This window comes from Aedes albopictus, chromosome 1, assembly GCF_035046485.1.
Source record: "Aedes albopictus strain Foshan chromosome 1, AalbF5, whole genome shotgun sequence".
Taxonomy (NCBI): domain Eukaryota; kingdom Metazoa; phylum Arthropoda; class Insecta; order Diptera; family Culicidae; genus Aedes; species Aedes albopictus.
In genome coordinates this window covers 168,762,697-168,789,327 of record NC_085136.1, presented here as the reverse complement: position 1 = coordinate 168,789,327, position 26,631 = coordinate 168,762,697, and the positions used below count along the sequence as shown (strand labels likewise).

Here is a 26,631-nt window from a genome sequence, read left to right as displayed (position 1 = left end):
TTCAGTCTGATTTTGTGTCACTGTGGGATTGGTAGAAGCGTCGTTGGTCCACTACACTCAGCTGATTCAGGTGAACAAAACTGTGCAGACATCGTGGTGTGGAGGTGGCCAAAGTCTCGGCGTGGGTGGAAAGTTTTGAGATGCTCCAGCTACTAGGAGATGTTTTAGCTAGGAGAAAGCCTACATCTCATGGAGGCGTTTTTTTCCATGGCTTTGGAGTTGCCCGTGTACGCTGGCTCATCGTAGGATGTGCGGAGATCTTGATATACGTTCCATCGGCTAGCTTGTTCATCGCTTGTAGACGCCTAAACTGATCCGGTTTCTTTTACATTGAGGACGTTGGCCATTCCTCTGCTCTCCTTGAAAGCTCCGTCGTTTTTGCCACATATGGCACTTTCGACCGACATCTGGAAGAGAAAAGGATCATGAGGCATGTTTTCGTAGACAGCGCCATTCGAAGGTATTGGGCTTGACTTGCAGTGCCTTCCGGGTCCATGAAGGACGGGTATATAGTTGCAGTATACTCAGCCCCTGTGAGGGGCGAGAAATTGGCCGCCAGCGCCATGCCAGCGGAGGACAAAAAGATCGTCTGCCAAAACTTCAAATCAATGTTCCGAGGGCCTGGAATTCCGGAAAAAAATACTCGCGGGAAGGTTCAAGGGAAAGAGGGTTTTTTTACACAGGCGTAGTACGGCAGAGCACTGGCACCTACGTGCCCTTTCCTCCCTACCACAAACACTCTTCTCTTCGTTGTCCCATCACCGTAAAGGTTATCCAGGTGTTCAAAAAAAAAAATTCGTGCTTCACTGTAGACACACCCTTATAGAACACATTGTATTACTCCCCAGGTATCCACTAATCACTTAAAAAAAATCTCAGCCGTTTGTTCTCCTAAATAAGCCAAACCTTCACTGTCCACTATACAAGGAGCACTTTCCGCATCGACCGGTACACTGAACGAAACCCCCCGCCCAAGATCGACTGAGAGGCGATACGATCACGCCCCTTAACGACATTCGGTCGGAAACCGTATGGTCCACCGACCGAATGATGTCATCTTAAAACCGGATGACAGCGATATGAAAATAGAATGTCGACCATATGATCGAGCAACTTTGTTTTTTAGCGATTGATAACAATATCACCGCTATCTTTTTCAAAAATATATGTGCTTAGTGGCCAGGGCCAGGGTACCGTTGCGGGCACCCTTTTCAAAAAATATGACATGTCCAGGATAGGACATGCGAATCAAAGTCGTCAATGTCCCGGGTGTCACGATCAAGGAACTTGTTAAGCTATCGATGAATAAATTCGGTGCATCTGTGTGGCCTTCGCTCTGCAACTAATATTCATTCACATAGCGTGCGTCGACTCATACGCGAATAAGATGATCGTCATCCGATTTTTGGGATGATTGCCGTATGACTGATTCGTCATTCGAAAACACGATTTTGGTACTTTGGACTGGATGGTCGGACAAATCAGTCGATTTCGGGATGGGGTTTTCGTTCAGTGTATATATTTCGATAATAGCGGCCTCGGGTAAAAATACTCGTTGTATTTTGAGCACGCGCACTATAATAACCGAACAATACGGTGTTTCGAAACCTGAACTGGAGGATATTTTACAATACTTTCCCCGTTTTGGATACCGTCTTCACGAAAAGCCTTCTACAATCAAAAGCACGTTGTCTCCATCACATGGCGACCGTGAAACTGGTGTTCAAGACAAACTAACTCTTATCCAATAAGCCAATTTTTCTACTTTTTGACGTAACGTCCGCACTGGGATAAGGTCTGCTCAGCTCAGTGTTCTATGAGCACTTCCACAGTTATTAACTGAGAGCTTTCTAATGCAGTACACGTCAAGAGAAAGTAATTCAGACATAGGTAAAATTCACACAAATCTGAGCTAAATTGGGACAACACCTGGGACAACTCCTGGTTGGACAAATATCACGGTCCATACAAATTAAAAAAAAAAAGTGAACAAAAGATCACGAAGGAGGGAGGGAGGGGGGTGTTCTAAATTTTGTAAATAACCTGAAAATGTTGGTTTATGGACGACAGTCCCTTATTAAAAAACTTTTTTAAGTAGATATGCTTTACGTAACGGAAACATGCCAAATCAATGTCGATCCGAAGTGATTTACTAATTTTTTTACAATCAAACTCATCTCACAATCAAATTTTTCCTAAATCGTTTAGGCTCATCACCAAACTAAGGCTGAAAGGCACTGCATAGAGTAATAAAAAATCAGAAAGAATACGCTGACAAAATCGAGTCCCTTGTATCGTTTTAGTTATCGCTACAGCTTATAGCAAGTATCGTACCGCTTCGATGTTTCTATGAACATCGATACATACATGGTTGTTCCAATAAACAATCAAAATTCCAATTTTCTCAAATATCCAGCTCATTTACTGCACATGTGCGTCACCGAAATGGCAATAAATCATCCAAGTCGGCGATGAGCACTTAATCTACATATAAAAAGTGGTCATTTCTGTTTTCCGTTAGCTCTAGCATGACATGCTTTGTTCAAGTGCTTCCCAGCTGATGACGACTGGGAATAAAACCCATCTTCGCTCGTTCTGGTTAAAAACACTTTCGCTCATCGCACGGTGATCGCTTCGCATCCGACTGACTAGACCAAGTGGAGGCGAAGAAATGCTTGAACATACCCGCTCGTTGCCGATCGGAAACCCATCAAGAAGAGAACTTATTTTTAACTCATCAACATCATCATCGAAGGCGCCCGCAATGGACCATTTGTTGCGCCGTGCGGTTTGCAACTATAAATATTGTTACACAACTCTTGAACGCTTCATCTTGGGATAGGTTCTAATCAGGGTGATGCATTTGGTGCAATTTATTCGCAGCTCTCAGGTCCGATTCGAAACAAAGGAAATCTTTTATCTACACACTAGCAACGGAACGGACAGCTGTATACTTACTGCGTCTTCGTCGTACAGTGCATCGATCGAGGCATCTCCGTTTGCGACATTTGGTATTCCTTCGCTGGCGGCTGCCGCTACCGTAGATGGATTGATTTGTGGTCTTGTGCTGTTCGCGATCAGCAACTCTTGTGCTCCTCCGCCCGTCTCGTCTTGCAGGGTAACGTCGGTTTTGGCTTGTAGCAGAAAATGGGTGGACCGTTGTTTGAAGAGTGTTCCAAACTTTTCGAAGAAGGTTTCCCTTTCCGAGGTCCTAGAAGAGGAAGGAAAATTTATTGCCTCGATTTATGTTTTGAATTTCCAGTGGCTTGCCGTAAATCATTGTGTGTACACATTCCCGTAAATTTCCCGAACAAATTTATTGGTTCATTTTCCTGGAGGCCAAGGTGTTGTAAGATTTCTATAGAGGATCTGCGGTCGATCGTGATGTTATTAACACTTCAAGCCTTTGACAATATGGTTTAGTAGCTCAGATGTTTGACTCTCCTAAAATTCTGCACTCAAGGCAATTCTAGCGTTACAGTGCATGCACATTTTAAGAATCTTATACGCCACGACAAACCGCAGGCGGATATTGCTCAAGGCGCTAAATCACTACTCGGTGGATTAAAAACCACCGGAGAACGAGCGTAATTACGATATTACATTTATATTGATTTGCACAACATCACACTTAAGATAACACCTAATCAAGAATAATACGCCAGAGTATTTGGTTTACGGCTGTCGCTCTCCATCCTCGATCGCGGCCGATGCTCGCTAGGTCACTTTCTACCTTGTCAGCCCATCTTGCCCACTATGTTTCTCGTTTTCTTGTACCAACCGAGTCTTTGCCAAACACAAATTTTGCAGCGTTATTCTCTGGAATTATTGTCACATTTCCTTCCTATCGCATCCTTCTGGCTTTGGCCACCTTCTAGGTGCAGGATTCGCCGTAGAGTGAAGCGACTTCGTGGTTCATGTTTCACCGCCACATGTCGATTCTTTTGCATACCTTCGAGGCCAAAGATGCTTATAACAATGGCAGTTGACAACACATTGTTTGAAAGCTCCTCAAGCATGGTCAATGTCTCGTGTCCGTAGTGTATCACCAAGCTTTAGCGTTTTGTACATGGTACACTTGATACGGAGATGAATATTTGTGACCGCAGTTTCTTCTGGAGCCCGTAGTAGGCTCGGCTTATACTGACGCGCCTTGGAATTTCACAACTAATATTGTTGTCAGTCGGCCACATATGCATCAGCCGAAAATGGAGACGGAGCCTTCTTGATGTGCGGAAAAAACTTAGCACCGACATTGTGTCCGACCATCATCTCCTAATCGGCGAGATCCGGCTGCGCATTGTTAGGAACCATCGAAAGGAGGAGGAAATCGGGCGCCGGTTCAACACATGCCGGCTGGAAGACGCTGCGGTGAAAGGGTCCTTCGTCGAGGAGCTAGAGAACCGTGTTGCGGATAATCCATCCAGAAGGTGGAAGCGTTGAAGATCAATGAAGCGCCATCAAGAACGCCTTCATTGCCATCGTCGAGAATAATTTGGGTGAGCTAAACACCCGGAGAAAGTAGATCACAGAAGGAAGATAGAGAAGTGAAGAAACGCTAATGCCAAGGTAGATCGAGTGAAAACACGAGGAACCAAAATAGTAGCCCATCAGCGCTATTCGGCTGTCGAGAAGGAATTGAAGCGCTCATGTAGACGGGACAATAAAGCGTGGGTGGACTCCCTAGCCGACGAAGACGAGAAAGCCGCAAATACCGGTAACATTCGCCTCCTCCACGATGTTCTACGTCGCCTTAGTGGGACTAATGAATGCTATTGACCGACCCGGCTAACTACATAGCGAACATTTTTCTGTCTCAAGAGCACGCTTATGGGTCTGTGGGTCTGTGGGCCGCTGATTCCAAGGCTCAGATTTGCTCCAGCACGTCACAATTTTGAACTATACCTAGGGCAAAATCAGCGATTTTGGGCTTTTTTGATTGCAAGCCATTAAGCGGAAATATTTTTTTTAAGCAATCAAAGGGTAAATTATTCTATTAACATCTTAATTAACGACTCAAGCAAAATATTTCGTTTTACCAAATCAGCCATCCGTAGCAGAGGAATTCCAAGGAGTCATGTCAGTCGATCCTGAGCGACCATTTCAAAAATATCTGAAACTTTGCACAGTTTTTCAATTTCATCTAAATCGCCATTTTTCGATATCAAACCTTCATATTCACTCACGACTAACTTTTCAAAAGGGTGAATGCGAAAATAGTTCAAAATTATTCTAATAGCTGTACAGCAAAAACGGATTGTTCGATTGTTATGAATTTTTCAGCAAAGTTAGATAACTAAATGATGATTCCTTAGAAAATATACACTGTAAAAAATTTCTTTTTTTACTCTAAAAAAATATGATCTTTGTCACAAAAACTCAAATATCTCAAAACCCTATCTTTTTACCAACGTCATTTTTTTAGGAATAATGACCCATTATATCAGCTATCTACCGTAAAATTTTGGTGATGGTAAACTGATAAACAAAAAAGTTATGACATTTCAAACATTTCACAATTTTTACATTTAGTAACAAAAAAAAATTTTTTTCTGTGTAAATTATTTCGAGAATTATATTTTGATGCTGATTTTATTGTAAAGGCTACCGCCTGAATTAAACAAGTTGTTTTCATGATATTTTTGTTTGATAATTCATAATTACTATAGTAGGGTATTGGTTCCCTTATTAAGCATGTGGCTTCCATTTTCATCCTACGAAAAACAAAGGAATGAAACACTGTTTGTTTTGTTTCTTATTTTTGTATTTTTTGTTAGAAGTGAGCACGCATGAAAACAAAAAGAACGGAATCAATCGGTGCCGTAATCGCTTGTTTTTGAATAGGATGAAATTGGGAGCGTGAGATTACTGATGGAACACAAACCCTATCTATTTCAGACTTAGACGCGACCAGTGTTGTGATCAAAAATATTGAGAGTGTCATACTTTTTATTGTAACTGACTGGTGAAAAAATCCCTTGATAGTGTTGAAAAGCTGTTGATCATAAGAAAAATGGAATTAATCTTATTTTTAGGACGAAAGCTGCATATTAAAAGTTTTATATATACGCGTTGATCTGCAAAAAAATACCTCTTAGAGAACAGATTATATGATCGGAACAATGCGAGTAACTTCAACAACAACAAATGCATGAGAGGTACATACCACAGACAAACAGACGAAACGCCTAGAACAATTTTCGTGAAAATCCATCGCCCAGTTCACACTACCACCACCTGGTGGAAATGATGTTTCACGAAACACTGCGTTGTGCAATATCGTCATCAGAAGGCGCTAGTGTGAAACGATGGGCACTCTTCTGGTTATGAAAGCCACAACCAAGATTCAAAATGATCGTTAAAGGCGTGGTCAATGAAAATTTCGTCAGTGTTACGTTTGTTTGTCTGTATACATACCATGACAATGCTCACGAAAAAGCAAAAAAATACTACCGCTATGGATATTAAAAATTGTATAGTAATTTTTTTCTTCAGCCAAGCAAACAACACCAAACTAGTCAGTTAAAACTAATAAGTGATTTTGTTTATTATAATCTAACGAACAACATGAACAGTCGCTTTCTCAAAGGTCTTCAACTCAACGCTCTCTTGTAGACCGTTTGATGAAAAAAAAAATGTTCAAAAGAGTTACGAAATCTCACCGAAAGCACCATAGATAAACTGAAAGAGACTGGCACGTCCTGCCGTCTATACTTTGACAAATGAGCCATCTGTATATCATCGGTAAAGCAGGGCGCAGGAAGTTCGAAAACGACAACAACTGAGAAATTGCCAGAAGTGCTAAGTGCAGAGAGTCATGCCACCGTACCATCAGCGACATCTGTTTAAACAATTTAATCACGCCCCTTTTCAAAAATGCTTTGAAATATACTTCAACATCTATACCCATTTCAATATGTTTAACGTTGCAAAACACGCTTTCAACATTCATCTTGAAAGAGAGGGAAAACACTTGTTCTCAAATGTAACAGCAAACTAATGAATAAACGACTAATGCACGGAGGGCGTGATAAAATCGGAACATTACTGTACATATAATATACATAATACATAATAAAAACAGCTTGTTTTACTCACGCAAGGCCATTAACAATAAAATCAGCATCAAACTGCGATTTCCGCCCGAAATAATTTACACTAAAAAAATTATTACTTAATGTGAAAATTGTGAAATGTTTGAATTGTCATAACTTTTTTGTTTATTAGTTTATCATCACCAAATTTTTATGGTAATCTACCTAATACAATGGACCGTTTTCCCTGAAAAAAATACGTTGGTAAAAAGATAGGGCTTTGAGATATTTGAGTTTTTGTGACAAAAATGATATTTTTAATGTTAAAAAAGATTTTTTTTTCACAGTGTATATTTTCTTACGAATCACCATTTAGTTATCTAACTTTGCTGAAAAATTCATAGCAATCGAACGAACCATTTTGGCTGTGCAGATTTTTGAATATTTTTGAACTATTTTCACATACACCCTTTTGAAAAGTTAGTCGTGATTCAAAATAAAAATTTGATATCGGAAAATGGCGATTTAGATGGAACTTAAAAACTGTGCAAAGTTTCAGTTCAATAGAAAATCATGAATTAAAAAATCTCCTTGATTTTGATGCTGTTGCTTGGAATCGCTCAGCATGATATTGAACAGAGTCCTGGGAGTCGATCGCAAATCAATGAATTCCAAGAGTCTCTGCCTGGTGTTCATTGATTATGACCATATCAATCACGAAAACATTGATTGATTGATTTGTCTTTATTAGAGAGACTTTCATTAATCACGAAAACATGTGGGGAGCCCTCAGGTGTCACTGAGAAAATCATCGGCCTCATTGATGCACAGTACAGGCGTCAGAGTACTGCACAACGGTGTTTTGTCCGATCCCATCCGGGTTGTTGCTGGAGTGGTTCACCGCTACTATTCCTCATTGTAATCAACGAGATCCTGGTAGGTGCGATTGATTGTGTACCAAATCGTGGGGTGCTGTGGCAGCCCATTACCATGGAGCACCTAAATGACTTCGAAACTGGCTGATTTCGGCACTTTGATATGCAGAGTTCTATGATCTTACCGATCGCTCCTCGGCGGCAGGTCTTACCATTTACATCAACAAGACCAAATCGTTGGATGTAAACATGGTCATCTCTTCCAACTTCACGGTAAATGGGCAAAGAGTAGAGAATGTTGAATGCTTGCAATATCTTAGTAGCCAAATGATGGCCGATGGTGGTACCAAGGTCAACATGTAAGTGCACGGATCACGGATCACGGAACGTGGGCTGCCTTTGTGAGTTTGAGAAATGTATGGAAAAACAATAAGATTAGTCGACGCATCAAAATCAGAGTTTTCAACTTGAACATGAAGTCTGTGCTGCTCTACGCCAGTGTAACTTGGTGCGTATCAGTTGAGAACACTCAACGTCTGCAGGTCTTCATCAATAGATGCCTGCGGTATATAATTCGAGCATGGTGGTCTCACAATTGGATCTCCAACGTGGAGTTCTATTGTCGATGTCATCGAAAACCGATAGCGAAAGAAATTCGGGAGCGAAAGTGGAGGTGGGTCAGCCACACTCTACGCAGGGGCGGAAACGAAATCTGCAAGCAAGCGTTAGTTTGGAACCCAGCAAAACATCGAAGTGAAGGCAGACCCAGATGCTCATGGCGACGAAAATCGACAGAAATTTGACCAGGCCACAGGTCAAAGCGAAGGCTGGCAATTTTCCAGCAATGGAGATCTTTAAATTCGGCCCTCTACACCACCATGGGTGCTCAGGACTGGCACACAGCAGAGATATTGGACATCATCCGTGACAGTGCCACTATAGCTCTCTTGCAAGCATAATCAACGTGGCTACAGAAAGTAAGCTTATCGTCGGGGTGATAATCCCAGTGTTTGACGCTTCGAAGTGGTAGTGCAGTTGCCTATACTACACTGATCACCGATTGTTGCTCCGACTTGCGATTGTTCCCAACCACCACCTTAGTTTGGTGGTGAGCCAATTCCAGTTTCCTGGAGCTCAGTGGTTTACAGAGTTTTCAGCAGCCTTTTAAGAGCTTTCTGTGAGGTTTTGTTGGCGTTTTAATACGATTACGGGGATTTCAAGGGCGTTTCAGTGATAAAGAGGCCTCAGGGACGCTTCAATGGGCTTTAACCCACGAGCGATCGCGCTGTTGTATTTTGTACAATACGTTGAAAAAATCTCGCTTTTTGTTCTCAGCATTAGCGTGGTGCTGACGCAGGTAGTCAACCGCGCGAGTTACGGAAGGTTAAGGGTGATTCAGGTAGGGATGGTCTCAGGAATCATTCCAAGGGGTTTCAGGGCGTTTCAAGGCATTTTATATTTTCAAACCGTTGGGCGGCGCACTACAACTATGTGAACGGCGCATCAAAACTAAATAAAGTAAGAAGAAGAAATGTAATCATCGTGGCTGTTAGTGTACTGTCTCCTCTCTCTCAGTCCGAAACCACCGAAAACGTTTATGTACTTACCTTACCGATCAGTCTAAGGCCGGGGTGGCCTCTGCTGTACATAGTAGCCGCCTCCATTCCACTCGGTCCATGGCTGTTTGTCTCCAGTTCCGCACTCTGCGTAGGGTCCGCAGATTGTCCTCCACTTGGTCGACCCACCTAGCTCGCTGCGCTCCACGTCTTCTTGTACCGGTCGGATGACTCTCGAGAACCATTTTAGTCGGGTTACTATTCGACATCCTGATGACGTGACCCGCCCACCGTAGCCTCCCGATTTTCGCGGTATGGACGATGGTTGGTTCTCTCAGCAGCTGATGCAGCTCGTTGTTCATTCGCCTTCTCCAAGTCCCGTCTTCCATCTGCAACTCCGCCGTAGCGTTTTGTAGATGGTTAACTTCGTGTTACGGCGAACTTTATTCGATCGTAGAGTTCTGCGGAGTCCAAAGTAAGAACGATTTCCTGCCACAATGCGCCTCTGAATTTCTCTGCTGGTATCGTTGTCGGCGGTCACCAGTGGGCCCAAGTACACGAATTCTTCAACTGCCTCGATTTCATCACCGTCGATATGCATTCGGGGTGGCGGGCGCGGTGACTCCTCCCTGGAGCCCTTTGCCATCATGTACTTTGTCTTCGACACATTAATGACTAATCCGATTCGCCTGGCTTCACTCTTTAGTCGGATGTACGTTTCTGCCATCGTCTCAAATTTACGAGCAATAATATCAATACCATTGGGTCTCCAATTAGCCTAGTGGTTAAGGCTATGGATCGCCAATCCGGAGACGGCGGGTTCGATTCCCGTTCCGGTCGGAAAATTTTCTCGACTTCCTGGGCATAGAGTATCATTGTACTTGCCTCACAATATACAAATTCATGCAATGGCAGGCAAAGAAAGCCCTTCGATTAATAACTGTGGAAGTGCTCAAAGAACACTAAGTTGAAGCGAGGCAGGCCAAGTCCCAGTGCGGACGTAGAGCCATAAAGAAGAAGAAGAAGAAGAAGAAGAATATCAATACCATCGGCGAAACCAAGCAGCTGAACGGACTTCGTGAAAATCGTCCCACTTGTGTTTATCCCCGCTCTTCTTATTACACCCTCTAAAGCAATGTTGAACAGCAAGCACGAAAGACCATCACCTTACCGTAACCCTCTGCGAGATTCGAAGGGACTCTGAATGTACCTGATACTCGAACTACGCACATCACTCGATCCATCGTCGCCTTGATCAATCGTATCAGTTTATCCGGGAATCCGTATTCATGCATAATCTGCCATAGCTGTTCTTGATCGATTGTATCATACGCCGATTTGAAATCGATGAACAAGTGATGTGTAGGCACGTTATATTCGCGGCATTTCTGCAACACCTGGCGGATGGCGAACATGTGGTCCGTTGTAGCGCGTTCACCCATAAATCCAGCCTGATATTGCCCCACGAACTCTCTTGCAATCGGTGATAGACGGCGGCATAAAATTTGAGAGAGTATCTTGTAGGCAGCGCTCAGTAGTAATACTTCCTCCTCCCAAATCTTGGTAATGACCCAGTGTAGTGCTCTCACCAGTGTTTCTCCACCATATTTTAGAAGCTCGTAGGGTAGTTGATCTGCTCCAGCGGCTTTGTTGTTTTTCAACCGGCCAACCTCCTCCTTAATCTCTTGGAGGTCAGGGGCCGGAAGTCTTTCGTCCTGTGGACATACTCCAAGATCTGTTACCACGCCACCTTCGGTACTTGCAACGTCGCCATTGAGGTGCTCATCGTAATGCTGCCGCCACCTCTCGACCACCTCACGCTCGCTCTTGATTATCTCGGCATATGTCGGCTTGTGACACAAAGCCTCTGCGCGAGCGGTTCAGCTTCTCGTAGAACTTTCGTGTGTCCTTAGCGCGGTACAGCTCTTCCATCGCTTCGCGATCTCGTTCTTCCTGCTGGCGCTTCTTCATCCGGAAGACTGAGTTCTGCCTGTTCTGCGCCTGTTTGTAACGTGCCTCATTCGCTCTCGTACGGTGTTGCAGCATTCTCGTCCATGCTGCATTCTTCTCGTTTTCCACTGTTCACATTCGCCGTCGTACCAGTCGTTTCTGTGATTCGGAGTCGTGAAGCCTAGTGCTGTAGCCGAGGTACTACCTATGGCGGATCGAATGTCCCTCCAGCCATCGTCAAGTGTAGCTGCGCCAAGCTGCTCTTCCGTTGGTAGGGCCACTACTAACTGCTGCGCGTAGTCTTGAGCCACTTCTACGTTACGAAGTTGCTCGATATTGAGCCGCGGCGTTCGACTTCGACGCGTGGTGATAACTGTCGAAAGTTTTGAGCGCATGCATACACCGACTAAGTAGTGATCCGAATCTATATTCGCACTGCGGTATGTGCGGACGTTGGTTATATCCGAGTAGAATTTACCGTCGATTAGAACGTGGTCGATTTGGTTTTCTGTTTGATGGTCGGGTGATCTCCAGGTGGCTTTGTGGATATCTTTGGGGGGGAAGAAGGTACTTTGGACTACCATACCACGGGAGGCTGCAAAGTTTACGCATCGCTGGCCGTTATCATTCGATACGGCGTGCAGGCTGTTTCGCCCGATTACCGTTCTGTACATTGCTCCCTTCCTACCTGCGCGTTCATGTCGCCGACAACGATGTTCACGTCACGCGGCGAGCAACCATCGTATGTTTGCACTAACTGCGCGTAGAACGCTTCTTTCTCGTCATCGGGTCTCCCTTCGTGTGGGCAGTGGACGTTGATGATGCTGTAGTGGAAGAAACGGCCCTTAACTCTCAACATGCACATCCTTGCGTTGATCGGCTGCCACTCGATCACACGTTGTCGCATCTTGCCCAACACTATGAATCCTGTTCCCAGTTCATTGGTGGTGCCACAGCTTTGGTAGAAGGTAGCCGCTCGATGCCCGCTTTTCCACACTTTCTGTCCAGTCTTACAAAGTTCCTGCAACGCCACGATGTCGAAGTTGCGGGGATGTAGTTCGTCGTAGATTATCCTGTCACATCCTACGAAACCTAGTGACTTGAAATTCCATGTTCCAAGTTTCCAATCGTAGTCCTTATTTTGTCACGTGGGTCTTTGCCGATTGTATCGAGTCGTATTTTCTCCTATGTTATTCGCAATGGGGATTTTTACGGGTGGCTCATTAGGCCTACGTCAACACTCCTGTCTCGCCGCAGGGCCATCGTGCCAGTTCTGTTTAACGTCCCAACCAACACTGGGACGACCACGCTGATGGGGCAACCACCTTGGATCTAGCTGAGCGTCGTGCAGCGTTTCTTACTCAGCCGCTGAATGCCAGAACAGACGCTGTTTGAGCCGCACCTTCTTGGTGAATTGACGCTCGGATCGTACCTCCTCAATCTAGCTGAAGTCAGAAGGACAACAGTGCCCAGGCTGCACTACCAGCTAAGCAACAAATCTTAGCTGGCGGTCTTTGTCATCGCTTGACCCGTGGTATGGCATGAGGTAGGAACTTGTGAGGACCAGAGCTATATTGGACGCTCTCCTTATCGACTCACCGTTTTGCAGCCCAACGTTTATGTAACACCTCCAAAATCATGAAACCGTCTGCGTAATGCCTCCGACGTCCCGACAAAACCCTCTCGGACGCCATGTAGCACACCTAAGACCATCAAAAACCTTGGATAACGCTAAAGAATAAAAATAGAAAGAATGCCCTCTCTTGCCTTTTTTTTATGTAAACATCAAGCGACAATACAAGTTGCGCTCTCTAAGCGTATCAAGGTGGAAGCTCTCTGTAACAGTGTTCGTGATTTGTCATAAGAGAAGGTGGTGTGCGTATATATGTTTTGGTATCCGCATGTAATAAGTAACGCACACTACCGCATGAAGGTTGAACTTTCATCCGCAGATAGCGCTGCGGTTGTGTTCCCCCAAGCATCGGCGGAGTGGGCATTCTTGATGTTCTTATTCTTTGATAACGCCTACATAATATCCCCTTGAGCCCCATATAACGCACCTGAGACCCCCCGAAACCACTGAAAACGCCACCATAATAATTAAAAGAAGAATAAGAAGGGCTCAATGGCGAAGAGGTTCAATGGGATCTATTTTACGTGTTACACAGCCTTAACATATTACATGTGAGGGAACTCTTGTCTTATTTGTTTCTGCGAGCCTTATTCATCTAAACGACGCATTGACAAACCCATAGCTGTCGTTATTTGTTGGCTTTGGAAGTGAAGTCAACATCTCCAAATCAATATTGAGCTTTGTCACCGGAACCGTCCACCGAAGCCGTCCGGTTTGACTCATCTCGAACTGATTTGAACTTTATCGGTTGTTGGTCGCCGCAATAACGTACCCAAATATGTAGTGACGTGTGGGGTGCCAACGAGCTTTGTGACGACGATGACTAAAATCCATTATATTGTGTACTCGTAAATTTGCATCTGCTTACCTAAGGGAGGTGAGAAAATCACCTCCACCATTAGCGCGTATCGCGATGGAGTCGCGCGCGGACATGAAATTGCTACTACGTACTACGCATAGATCTCGTCACATCTCATAGGAATGGAAGCGGTTTTTCTACTTCCCACAGATTGTCAAGAGTTTCCCTTTCGATTTTAATCGAAACATTATGTGGGATTTATTCTAATCAAAATGTAATCATCGGCACTGGGCTATTTGTGGCGTAATGACTCACGATCGTCTCTCTAATTTCAATGCATTCTTGACGACGCGTAATGAGTTTATCATCATGCACATGTTCTAGAGCAGATCTAATCCGTTGCATATATTAGCTGGTGTGTAAGAAAGAAGATGGGCCTTTTTTTTTTTTAATTTCAACACAATACATATTTGATCATCCTCAACAAACATCTAAACGTCCTAGAGACTCTGGGATTTGTTATTTGTTTCGTTTCAACGTGCAAAAATCTAAGTTGGTGTGTGTGTTGCTGCTATTCAGGAAGTGCGGTGGCCCAAACCACAGCGGCAGCGATAAGGCGGAACATGGGTTCATAGTGATCGGGAAACATATGAAGCGAGTCATGAGGTGGAAGCCGATCAACGAGCGGATCTGCGCGTTGAGGATTCGAGGCAAATTTTTCAACTACAGCCTGATCAATATCTATGCGCCGACTAACGACAAAACCGATAACGTGAAGGATGCGTTTTACGAATGCCTTGACAAGACCTAGGGGCCGTTCAAAAACCACGTAGACTTTTTGAGGGGAGGGGGGGGGGGGGTCTGGCCAAAGTCTACGCTCCATATAAATTTCCAAATTTTTGTATGGACAGAAGTCTACGAGGGGGGAGGGGGGGGGGTCCGAGATGGCCAAAATTTGGTCTACGTAGTTTATGAACAGCCCCCTATGGAGAATGCCCAAAATATGATGCTAAGATTGTCATCGGTGGCGCCATCGCGCAGGTCGGAAGAGAGGACTTTTTCCATCCTATTATCGGTACGGAGAGTCTTCACTTCGTCACAAAGGACAACAGTCTGAGATTAGTTAACTTTGCTGCTGCCAGGGGGATGACCATTAGTAGCACCTACTTTGCTTGCAAGAATATCCACAAGCACACCTGGAGACACCCAAATGGCAAAGTTTGAAACCAAATCGACCATTGCTGGTAGAAGGCCGACACTTCTCGGAGGTCATTGATGTTAGAACTTTAAGGGGTCCCAACATCGACTCAGATCACTACCTCATAGTACGATTCGAGCTCGGTTGTCAACCGTGTCGGGCTCTAAGATACGGCGATCGATGCGTTTCAACATCCAGCGTTTATCAGCAGACGGTTTGGTAGCTGACTATCACCAGAAGCTGGACGAGCGGATAAGTGAAATCAACGAGAGCATTAATCTCACCATTCTGTGGGAGTCTATCCACGGAGCGATGAGTACGGCAGCGCGGGAGGTAATAGGCACTGCTCAAAGACGGCCTAGGAATGGGTGGTTCGACGAGGTGTGTCTAAGGGTAACGGATGAGAAGAATGTTGCCAGAAGCCGGATGCTGGTGTCTTCGACCCGGTAGAACAGGGAGCAATATAGGGAAGCGAGAGCAGCCGAAAAACGAATCCACCGCAGAAAGAAAAAATACCATGAGGAAAATGTGATTGCTCAGGCGCAAAAAAGTATGGATCAGAATGATATGCGGAGGTTTTACGAGACTGTCATTGACGTGCCGAGCGGCTTCTCCCGTCATGTACAACAACCGTGAAGGAAACTTGCTGACAGACAAAACAGTGGTGGCTGCCAGGTGGAGAGTGCACTTCGAGGAATTGTTGAACGGTGGGAATGGAAAAGCGACAGAAAGAATTCGAATCGAGGACGACGGACAAGCTGTGGAAGCTCCAACGCTAGACGATGTCAAGACAGTCATTAGAGGGCTGTAGAACAATAAGGCTGCTGGGAAGGACGAACCCCCGGTCAAGCTTCTCAAGTACGACAGTGAGCAGCTGTAGTAACTCTTATACTGTATTATATTGAATATATGGGAAGAGGAAGAACTGCCTGCTAGCTGGTTGGATTGTCTCATTTGCCCTTTATGCAAAAAAGGACATCGACTGGAGTGCACGAATTACAGAGGAATAACACTTCTCAATTCAGCATACAAAATTTAGTCCGGAATTCTGTGTAACAGGCTGAGGCCGATTGATGAGTCCTTCGTCGGCGATTATCAGGCGGGTTTTCGTGAAGGTCGATCAACGTCAGATCAAATGTTCACCCTGCGGCAGATTCTCGATAAATTACGGGTGTACAACTTGCAGACTCATCATCAGGCAGCGTACGATTCAGTGAAGAGAAACGAGTTATGGCAGATTATGATCGAGCATGGTTTTCCGGCGAAGCTGATTAGACTGATTCGTGCAACACTTGACGGTTCGAAATCAAGTGTACGGGTTGCGGATGAAAGTTCGTCATCGTTCGAGACCTAAGACGGGCTGAAGCAGGGCGATGCTGTCTTGAACTTACTGTTCAACATCGAGCGATAAGGAGAGCTGGTGTGCAAAGGAGCGGATCCATTGTCACGAGATTGCATATACTCCTGAGGCTCGCGGATGATATCGATACCATCGGGATCGACCGTCGGGTCATGGAAGAGGCATTCACACCTTTGAACCACGAACTCGTTGTACTCTACGGTTAACCTAGCATCCGGAAGGTCGCAAAAACTGTAAGGATACGATTAGCAGGTCATGTTGTGAGAAAGTACTCTGCAAAGCTGGTGTTCGCAAAAGATGCGGATGGTACAAAAAGACCTGGAGGGCAGCGTGCAAGATGGGCGGACCAGATACAGAACGAACTGGCAAATGTGGGAAGCGACCGCGGATGGAGGACTGCAGCCATGAACCGAGTGTTGTGGCTGGAAATAGTTGATTCAGTTTTATTATAATAATAATGTAATACTAAATAAATTAAATGAATGAATGAATGAATGGTTTAGGCATGTCACTAAGTGGGCTCTCCAGCCATCAAACTCGAACTGAAAATTCTATCGAGCCAAACCAGATGTATGAGCTTTAATTGTTTTAGGGCAAATATTTTACCCTGTATACTAACGGCTTAACAATCTATGTTCAGTGTGCATGTAATACTCAGTCAATGCGCCAGGCACCGCATGCCGCCTAACGCTTCGGCCATCTTGGAGATCAAGCACGTGTTTCTTCACTGTCCATCTGACCGATCGCCAGTATCTCTTGGCAGTACGCCCTTGCCAGGTATCCTGGCCTAGCTAGGATTCTTGTCCGGCACGCCCACGCATTCTATGGTAGTGCGCCAAGCCCCGCCAAGTCGGGATTTTTGTCCAATACTACAAGGCCTCCTGCTGGCAGTCCCCATGTATTCAGGTATCAGAAGGCCGACTCCAGAGGCACGTTATCCTCCATTTGGGACATTTGTGCCATCGTCAAAATAACAGCCTATTTCATCATCTACCTGAGGGAAAAGGAAGGAAAAAGGATTTGGATGGGGATAGGGACAGGTAGGGAAATAGGAAAAATACCCTAGAAGAGGGTACTAACGCACAAGCGTACCACAATGGGTTCAAACAGCGCCCTGAAAAGGGCACTGTAATAACGCATAAAGCGAAAGAGAGCCTATAGCTCTTTACCACAGCGGGTTAAAAACAACAGAATATCCTGAAGATTCAGATTTCTGAAGTCAGTTTCACTTAATAAGTGTTTACCGAATATGTACTCGGAAACGCAGTTGCGCGAAAACTGGACAGTTACATATCAAATGATACGAAGTTCCATAATCGGATTCACAGCTATCACAGGCAAATGAATCACCTTGCTGAATATTCGCCATGTGATAGCTGAGTCGGCAGTGGCCAGTCAATGCTTTGACCAACATGCTGCAATTCTGCTTAGACAGATTAGTTAGATACTTCGCCACCCGTAGAGATGGCTCAGCACTATACAATTTGGTTTGACGACATGACTCCAAACTATTCCAATATTGTCAATATTGTCAACACTTCGATATCGGAATAGCAGGCTCAGGGCCAATGAAGTCATGTGATGCTCCAGAGCGAGCTAACTCATCAGCCAATTCATTTCCAGCGATGGAAGAATGACCAGGTACCCATAGAAGGTGAACAGCGTTTGCTGAATTCAGCTCCTCGATTTGAGTTCGACAAGCGATAACTATCTTCGACCTGGAGTTGGCCGAAGCAAGTGCTTTAATAGCAGCCTGGCTATCTGAACAGAAGTATATTACTTTGCCCATTACGTGCTGCTGAAATGCTGATTGCACTCCGCACATAAGAGCAAAGATTTCGGCCTGAAAAAACGGTACAGTGTCTACCAAGTGAATAAGACTGATACAGCCTTAGCTCACGAGAATAAACACCAGCACCTGCTCGACCTTCGAGAAGGGAGCCATCAGTGTAACATACGATGCCGTCTGAAATACTTCTTTCCAGATAACCAGATGTCCACTCTTCCCGGGAAGGGAATTTCGTGGAAAATGTCCTATATGGAAAATTACAAGCAATTGTAAGATCACTTGGAGCAAGGACAATTTTGTCCCAATTCACCAAAAGTGGAAACAACGAGGTGTGTGTTGAACTGCGGTTCACAGGAGTTTCCTCTAGTAGACCGAGTACCCGTAACCGGTAAGTGCAAGAAAGGGCTTCTTGTTTGAGATGAATGTGTAGTGGGGCAACGTCAAAGAGAACTTCTAGCGCTGCCGTAGGAGTTGAAGAGAACGCTCCAGACATCGCCATTAAGCACATCCTTTGGAGATGGCCTAATTTTGATTGGACCGTTCTCACTTCACCCTTTTGCCACCACACAAGACATCCATAAGCCAATATTGGCCGAACCACAGTTGTGTAAATCCATTTGATATACTTGGGTTTTAGACCCCAAGTTGTACCAAAAGTACGCCGGCATTGCCCGAAGGCCATACAAGCTTTCTTGATTCTGAACTCAATGTGAGGTGTCCAGGAAAGCTTGGAATCAAGAATGACTCCAACGTACTTTACCTGTTCAGTCACATCGATTTCAGAATCAAAGAGACGCAAAGGTCGAACGCCATTACGGTTTCGCCTTTCCGTGAAAAGAACAATAGATGTTTTACTCGGATTAACCGAAAGGCCATATTGGCGACACCAACCCTCAACTACCTGAAGGGCGTTTTGCATCAGGTCGAAAAGGGTGCTGATGCACATACCAACTAACAATGTTAGGTAGTCGTCGGCAAAACCATAAGTAGGAAAACCGCTATTATTGAGTTGCCTCAATAGCGTATCTGCTACGAGATTCCACAAAAGCGGTGATAAGACTCCCCCTTGGGGGCATCCACAAACACTCAATTTCCTAATCCCTGCTAGACGCAATGTCGAGAAGAGATATCGGTTTTTGAGCATTTGGTGAATCCAATTGGAAATCATTGGAGATATACCATGACTCCGTGCGGCTTCCAATATGGCATCGAAAGGCACGTTGTCAAAGGCACCCTCGATATCTAAGAAAACACCCAAACAAGATTGCTTTTGAGCGAATGCTTTCTCGATATCGTAAACAACCTTGTGTAAAAGAGTCACAGTGGACTTACCAGATTGGTAGGCATGTTGGTTCACATGAAGAGGCACGTTGGCCAGATGAACATCACTGATGTGATGATCCACAATGCGTTTTAAGCATTTCAGAAGAAAAGAGGTCAAACTGATAGGTCTGAAACTCTTTGCTTCTTCATACGACGCACGACCCACTTTCGGAATAAACTTTACAGTAATAACCCTCCAGGATTTGGGAATATACCCTGTAGCAAAACTGCAAACAAGTAGTTTTTTCAAAACATGTTTGAAATAATCAAATCCCTTCTGAAGCAAAATAGGATAAATCCCATCTGCCCCAGGAGATTTGAAAGGAGCAAAGCTATTAAGAGCCAACTCAATCGATTCTATAGTTACAATACTCCGAGCCGAAGCTAAAGAATCATAACTACAAGAAAAGACATCAGGATCATCCGAAGATGTAATATCCACACATCCAGGGAAGTGTGTGCTGAATAAGCATTCCAGAACTTCCTCATCAGAGGAAGTGAAATCGCCATTTGGCAAACGAAGTTCGTTCACCCGGAAATCCTTAGATTTCACAAGGATTTTGTTTAACCGACTGACTTCACTCAAGCTGGAAACATTTGTACAAAGGTTTTTCCAGCCGGATCGTTCAGCAGACCGGAGAGCTTTCCTGTAGGCCTTGCTAGCCGACCTGAGAGCCTCCGAACCAGCCGAACGTCGTCTGTTCCAACTCTTTCTACATTGTTTCCTGAGTTTCGCCAGATCAGAGTTCCACCAAGGGATTCCTCTTGTGATCTTCACAGACCGTAGAGGGCATGCTTCTTCAAAAGCTTCCATGATGAAGGTCGTTGTAGTATCAACGGCATCATCTAAATCACTTGGAGTGTCAATGGATGGTGAATATCCATGAAATTTGGCTGCAACCAAATCAGTATAAAGATCCCAGTTTGTTGACCGAGGATTCCTGAAACGCAATGTTTGCGAAGTAACATTTAAATGTTCAAAAAAGATATAGCGATGGTCAGATAAAGATTCTTCATCTGACACATGCCAATTGGTCAGCTCGTGACTAATTCTGCTAGAGCAAAGCGTTATATCTAACACTTCCTCTCTAGCAGATACCATGAAGGTTGGGCGGTTGCCTATGTTAAGTAATGCAAGATCTGTACTACTTAAGTACTTCATCAAACTGGAGCCTCTCAAGTTAATGTCTGAGCTGCCCCAGATGATATGGTGAGCATTAGCATCACTGCCAACAATTAGCGGAAGGCCTTTTGAAGTGCAGTATGCGATGACTTGTTTGAAAGCTATGCTCGGCCAAGCTCGGCCATCTTGGAGATCAAGCACGTGTTTCTCCACTGTCCATCTGACCGATCGCCAGTATCTCTTGGCAGTACGCCCTTGCCAGGTATCCTGGCCTAGCTAGGATTCTTGTCCGGTACGCCCACGCATTCTATGGTAGTCCGCCAAGCCCCGCCAAGTCGGGATTTTTGTCCGATACTACAAGGCCTCCTGCTGGCAGTCAGGCTCCGCCAAGCCAAACAGATGCTCATCTGTCACAAACAAGCATCCTACTGGCCGTCCGCCTGGCTCTGTCAAGCCCGGATTCTCGTTCTTTACGAACAGGCATCCTGATGGTAGTCCGCCGGACTACCCAGGATCCAGGCGATCGGCCACCCGGGCATTCCACCAAGTCCGACCAAGGCATGATTCTCGGCCGTCGCAATCCGGTATCCTACTGGCAATCCGCCAACCTCTGCCAAGCCCGGATTTTCAGCCAATACACGTCACGTCGACATCCAGCTGAACATCCGCCAAGCTTCGTTAAGCCCGGAAACTGCAAGCATTCAGCGAGCCATCCCTGGTAGCTCCCCACTCTGGTCAAGTCTGGTGCCCGTCCAGTCGTCTGGTCGTCAGTAATTCCGGCCAAGGACCCAACCCGAAGGCAACTACTTCGATTGCTGTTGATCGACTGTCTTTGAAGGATCCTCCCAACGGAACACAGGCTGGCCATCTACAACACCAAGATCCCGAGAACTGCGGTAGATGTGTGTGTAGGGTAGGGTAGGGTGTAGATGGTGTCTAGTGTAATCGGAAAGGGTCGACCGGAGACACTATATTGTCGGTTACCAATACTACCGAGATTAAGAGCGTAAGAGGAGATGAATTGTGCAATAGTGACTCTGAATATAAGGAATGCGTTCAATAGTGCCAGTCGGACTGCTATTGCCGATGCGGTCCTGCGACTTGGGATATCCAGCTACTTGTACTTCCAGAAACTAATACTAATATACGAAACAGACGTGTCGGAATTGGTAAGGTAAAGGCTTGGTATTCTATGTACACCGGGTACTCTGTCCAACCAATCCTATCCCTTCGCGTGGCACTGGCCGGACGGCGAGCAATCTTAGGGAAGATCAGGTTGAGGATCAAAAACCGATTTTTCAACTTCAGCATGATCAACGTGCAGCCCACTCTTTGGAAGCCCTGATTATGGTAAGGACGCATTCTACGCACTGCTTCAATGCGAGTATCACCAGTACATCATCATAAGAGATCTGAACGCTCAAGTAGGCTTAGAGGAGGAAATCAGGCCGACGAGTGGAAAGTTCAGCGCCCACTTGCTTACCGGTTTCGCTTGCAGGCTGCGATCATTTTATTCCAACACAACCTCCCTTATCGTTACACCTGGATGTCATTACAGCAGACGGATATCGACCACAGTCTGATTAACGGACGGCACTTCAGCGACATTACCGCCGTCAGCAACTGTTGTGGCGCTTACATCGACTCTGACCATTACCTGGTGATGGTCAAACTGCGCCCAAAATCTTCTGTCATTAACAATTTACGATATAGGCGACCACCACTTTACAACATAGAACGACTGAAGGAACCGGATGTAACCTCAGCATACACGCAGAACCTGCGTTGTCCGGCGAGGGCGAGCTCAACGTCGCGCCTCTAGAGAGCTGCTGCAGTACAGATAACGTATCATCAACAACGCAGCCGAGAGTACCATCAGACTCGTAGAACGGGGCCAACGCAAAGCTACCGCAGGAGTGGAACGACGGCCCCTGCAAAGTGCTATCTCAGATTAACATCCATGGTCTATCACCTAAACCGAATGAGTTCGTGAAAAGTTATCAAACCGGCTTTATTGACGACCGGTAGACAACCGATCAAATCTTCACTGTGCGGCAAATCCTCTAGGCGGCGTGCCACAGCATCGATTGCTTTGGAGATTTGGAGACGAGCTTTCTTGGGATTTTTACCAGAACGACTAAAGCAAAGATGTGTACAAGTGTGTACAAAAAACTGCGTGAGGATTTCGGATGAACCACCCTAATTAAGGACTTAAAGTAAGGAGTAGCCTCGCATGGAAACATGATTCCAATGTTCTGATTGATTCCCTGATGAAGCTTTTTACAGTTAGTGCTATTTAAAATGGAATTGGTTTTGAATTTTGATTCAAAGATAAACGCACAATAATTTCATTCAGTTCATAGAGAAGTTAGCTGTCAATGAAGAAGTCACAAAATTCAAAAGTGAAAGTAGAACACAATCACTGTTGACCTTTTGAAAACAATGTTCATATTCAAAATTACGCATTCCATGTGTTTTTCATATCCAATAAGTGAACACAAGTGTCAGGCAAGGCGGTGTAGACTGATACCTGTATTCTTGACTGAAGATTGTTAACGACCTTCGGCACGATCCCATGCCCAGAATAAACAATTCAAAAACCATAAACACTTACGTTCGGAGGAAATCAGATCACTAAATAAACCTCGCCTGGACGGCCCAATAACTGGACGAAGCTAATTAATGCTAACAGAACTAGACGAGCGGCGCGCGGCAAGTTCTGTGTTTATAAACTCTGGTGGAAATCGACTTGTTTTGCCGTCTTGTTCGAGCGAAACTATAAATCACGGCACGGCGATGCCTCCCGCGTGTATGTGGTACTCATAAATAATGAGCGAGAATCTGTGGGAATCGCAACTTTGAATATTTCTGGAGTTTTCGTACCTGTCCGGTTGCGCTATTTTAGTAACAAACCGAAGATGAAGGTTGATATACTCTATCCAACGTTAAAGCGTGATCAAAGTTTTGAGAAGAATCGTAAGCGATGAATCGAACGTAGTAGGTCGAATATAATCGACTTTTCACATTTCGGTATCAAAAGTACCATGGATGGATACAGAACACAGATAAAAAACGTGATTGAAAGTATCATCTCAGTAGCTTGGAAAACCAGTTTTTATAGCATTTCCAAACCTTAATAAAAAGCATCGCGAATTAGAGACTCGATGATAATGATCTCATCGCTCAACTTCAAGACGCCTGATATTGCCCTCCGAATAAATCCTCAAGAACTCGAATTTATTCTACATGTATTTCAAAACACATGTATTAAATGTATACCACTTTCATTCTGAAAGTTCATTACAAATCTCAGTTCACCTTCTATCGAAACCCCGATACTGACCAACCGGCCGGCTTTATAATCGGTCGATCTTACAACAACGTGACGCCTACTAGTATCAATTAAGCCAACCGGTTTTCTCCCACACTGACTGCACTGAGCAAGCGGACATAACACCGCACGGACCACAACGCGTTGTGCATGGGTGGGGAATCCCCTACATGATGGTATATTTTTAATTTCTGTTGATTCCCCTGTTCTCATCATCCGCCGTGTGACATTTACCTGCTATTTCTGCCCTCCGGTTTGGACGAACTCCACCTGGCCTGAATGGCCACTATTTTGTTGTCTATGAAGTTTTTGGTGTTCGACATGTTGAGACGCATCATTCGTCGACTGAGCAGGCCGCGCGACACACTTGTGTAATGTCAACCTGTTTGAGTTGCAATCCGTTGTTCGCTTAGGTTGCTTAGATGATCTTCTCACTCAACAGAGGGCGCCTACTATGATCACGTAATCACGAAAAATCATAGAAAAATGCTTCCGTCAATCACACACTTTCACTCACTGGTTAATGGCTATTTTTGCACCGAAATCTCAAATATCTGCAACGGTTCAGCACACTCTCGCTGTTGTTTTGAACTTTGCGCTTTTCTTATATTCTGGGACGACTGATTTCTATACGGGAAAAGTCACCCACCAGAAAATTGACCTTTCCCGTCACCGCGAAACACCGGAGTTGCGATTTTCACCCACCCACAATAACGCCCAACAATGCAACACGATTGTGCGTGACACTTGCCGTTTACTTAATATCTTATGTTCTTTTGCAGCAACTGCTGCAGTTGTTTGAACGTCTTCAATCTCAACCAAACGCGACTCAACTTGAGAAGGGTGCTCGCGCGCGCAGCTTTCCGTAACGACTGACCGCCCAATGAAACGAACTCGCGCCGCGGTTGCCACTGCCGTCGTATCCACGCGTGTCGTGATTCATGGGAGCGTGAGAAAATCGGTCCTTTTTGCTCTTCATGAGTCAGGGGAGAGTCTGACAGAATACACCAATTACATTTTTTTCCCAATGCAGATCGCAAGAAATTTTTTAGTCAAGGTATCTCGATACGTGGGAAATTCAAGCAAGAAATTGCTCGAGAAAAAAACAAGGATTGAATTGAAATTACTTGAACAATTCCGTTGCGATGCAATTTTCATCAGGTCCTTTGGTGTTTCTGAAGTGATGAATGGCATCCTTATTGTTTTCCCACGTCTCCCGGGTCTTAGTGCATTCCCGTATTCTGCTGCATTGCTGTAGGCATCTCCTCCGCTACCTTAGTATCCTGTGTCTACGTAATCCTCGGCTTGTGGCACGAAACCGCTGCGCATGCGTTGAGCTTCTGGAACAACTTACATGTTTCTTGAGAACGGCATAGCAGTTCCATTTACTGATCCTCTGCTTCTTCCAGTTAGCGCTTATCTTTCGGAAGAGACAGGCCTGCTGCTTCCATTTTTGTTAGTATCGTTCCAGATTTAAACCATTCATTTCGTCGCCTCAGACAGTGCTCTCGGCTGCGTCGTTTATGACTACTCTGACAATCCAGCAGTCCTGTAGTACGGACACATTCGGCTAGGCTGCCTCGAGATTCTGCGCTTATGTAAGGACGATATCCGATTGCATCATTCGCTCTCTTTATGCCGCACCGAGGCGGTCGTTGGTACCATACATTGCTAATGATGGAGAGTTTCTGGTGCAGCTTTAAAGTCATCAAGTAGTTGTTCAGATGTCGCCACGAGCATGGTAGGTTCTGACGGCCGATAATGTCTCAGGGCTCATTCATCAACCTCAGATGGATTACATATGGGTGATGCATTTTCAAACGTGCTGTTCAACATTGCACTCTCATAAGCTGGCCTGTAAAGGATTATTACTATTTGTTCTGCACTACTTACACTGCGAGGTCCATCAAAATAGGTGAAGTGCTCCACATCTATTACGACCGACGTGATGGCACTCATGTAACCACAGACCGTTTCCAAATCTATAAGTCCTCCGTTACTTTTGTATATTGCCCGACCAAACAAAAGTTTACCAAGCTCTCAAACCTTTCAACCTTTGGAGTAGGAACGCTGCGCACTAGCACAGAACTAGCGCGCTAACACACCATTCTGGAACAGAAGGGATTATAGTCCCGGGGCCTGACGAACTCCCTGCTTGCGAGTCAGCCGCGTAGGCGCTGGCTAAGAATAGGACTACTAACCCCTATTCAAGGTGCCAAGCGATCCGTGCCGAGGAATAAGTGATCGAGGGGGTGAAAAAGATGTTCGATCTTCAATGGAGCCTGTGGGGTGTACCCCACACAGTATTTCGTCCCTTACCGCGTTAATGCAGAGCTCTGGCGTGGTGGACCTCTTTTCCGTGCAACTCGTAGGATCTAACATGAAAAACTTTTAAAAATTAAAATCAAATGGTAAAAGGTAGTGGTAGTGGCGATGCCAATCTCTTCGCAATTAGTGGGTTGGTGAGCTATCCGTTGTGGAAAAGTGAGGATGAAGGCGCGGGAAGCTGCGCACGCAGCTCCAGCGTTGGAGCTCCGGTCCACTCTCCAGCAAGCCAGCCGGTGGAGATACTGGATGGAGCGTGATTGTTGAGGGTCATCAACCAAAAAAGAGGAGGACTACCCGCAATCGAGGTGGCTGAGCAGCAGCTTGGTGTCCAC

General features: G+C 45.1%; 1 protein-coding gene across 1 annotated transcript; it reads right to left on the bottom strand.

Moving 5' to 3' along the window:
• Positions 1-134: 134 nt before the first annotated feature.
• On the bottom strand, positions 135-24,866 carry LOC115260874 (uncharacterized). Its single transcript, XM_029862216.2, has 2 exons — positions 24,206-24,866; positions 135-3,211 (listed from the first exon to the last, which is right to left on the bottom strand). The coding sequence occupies exons 1-2, from the start codon at positions 24,307-24,309 to the stop codon at positions 2,917-2,919; spliced, it is 399 nt and encodes a 132-aa protein (XP_029718076.1). The 5' UTR covers positions 24,310-24,866; the 3' UTR covers positions 135-2,916.
• Between the last annotated feature and the right edge of the window lie 1,765 nt (positions 24,867-26,631).

Coding starts and splice junctions, on each gene's coding strand:
- LOC115260874 (XM_029862216.2), bottom strand. CDS start 24,309: ATGATGCGTCTCAACATGTCGAACACCAAAAACTTCATAGACAACAAA. Junction 3,212..24,205: donor CCGGAGGGCAGAAATAGCAG/GTAAATGTCACA, acceptor TTCCTCTTCTAG/GACCTCGGAAAGGGAAACCT.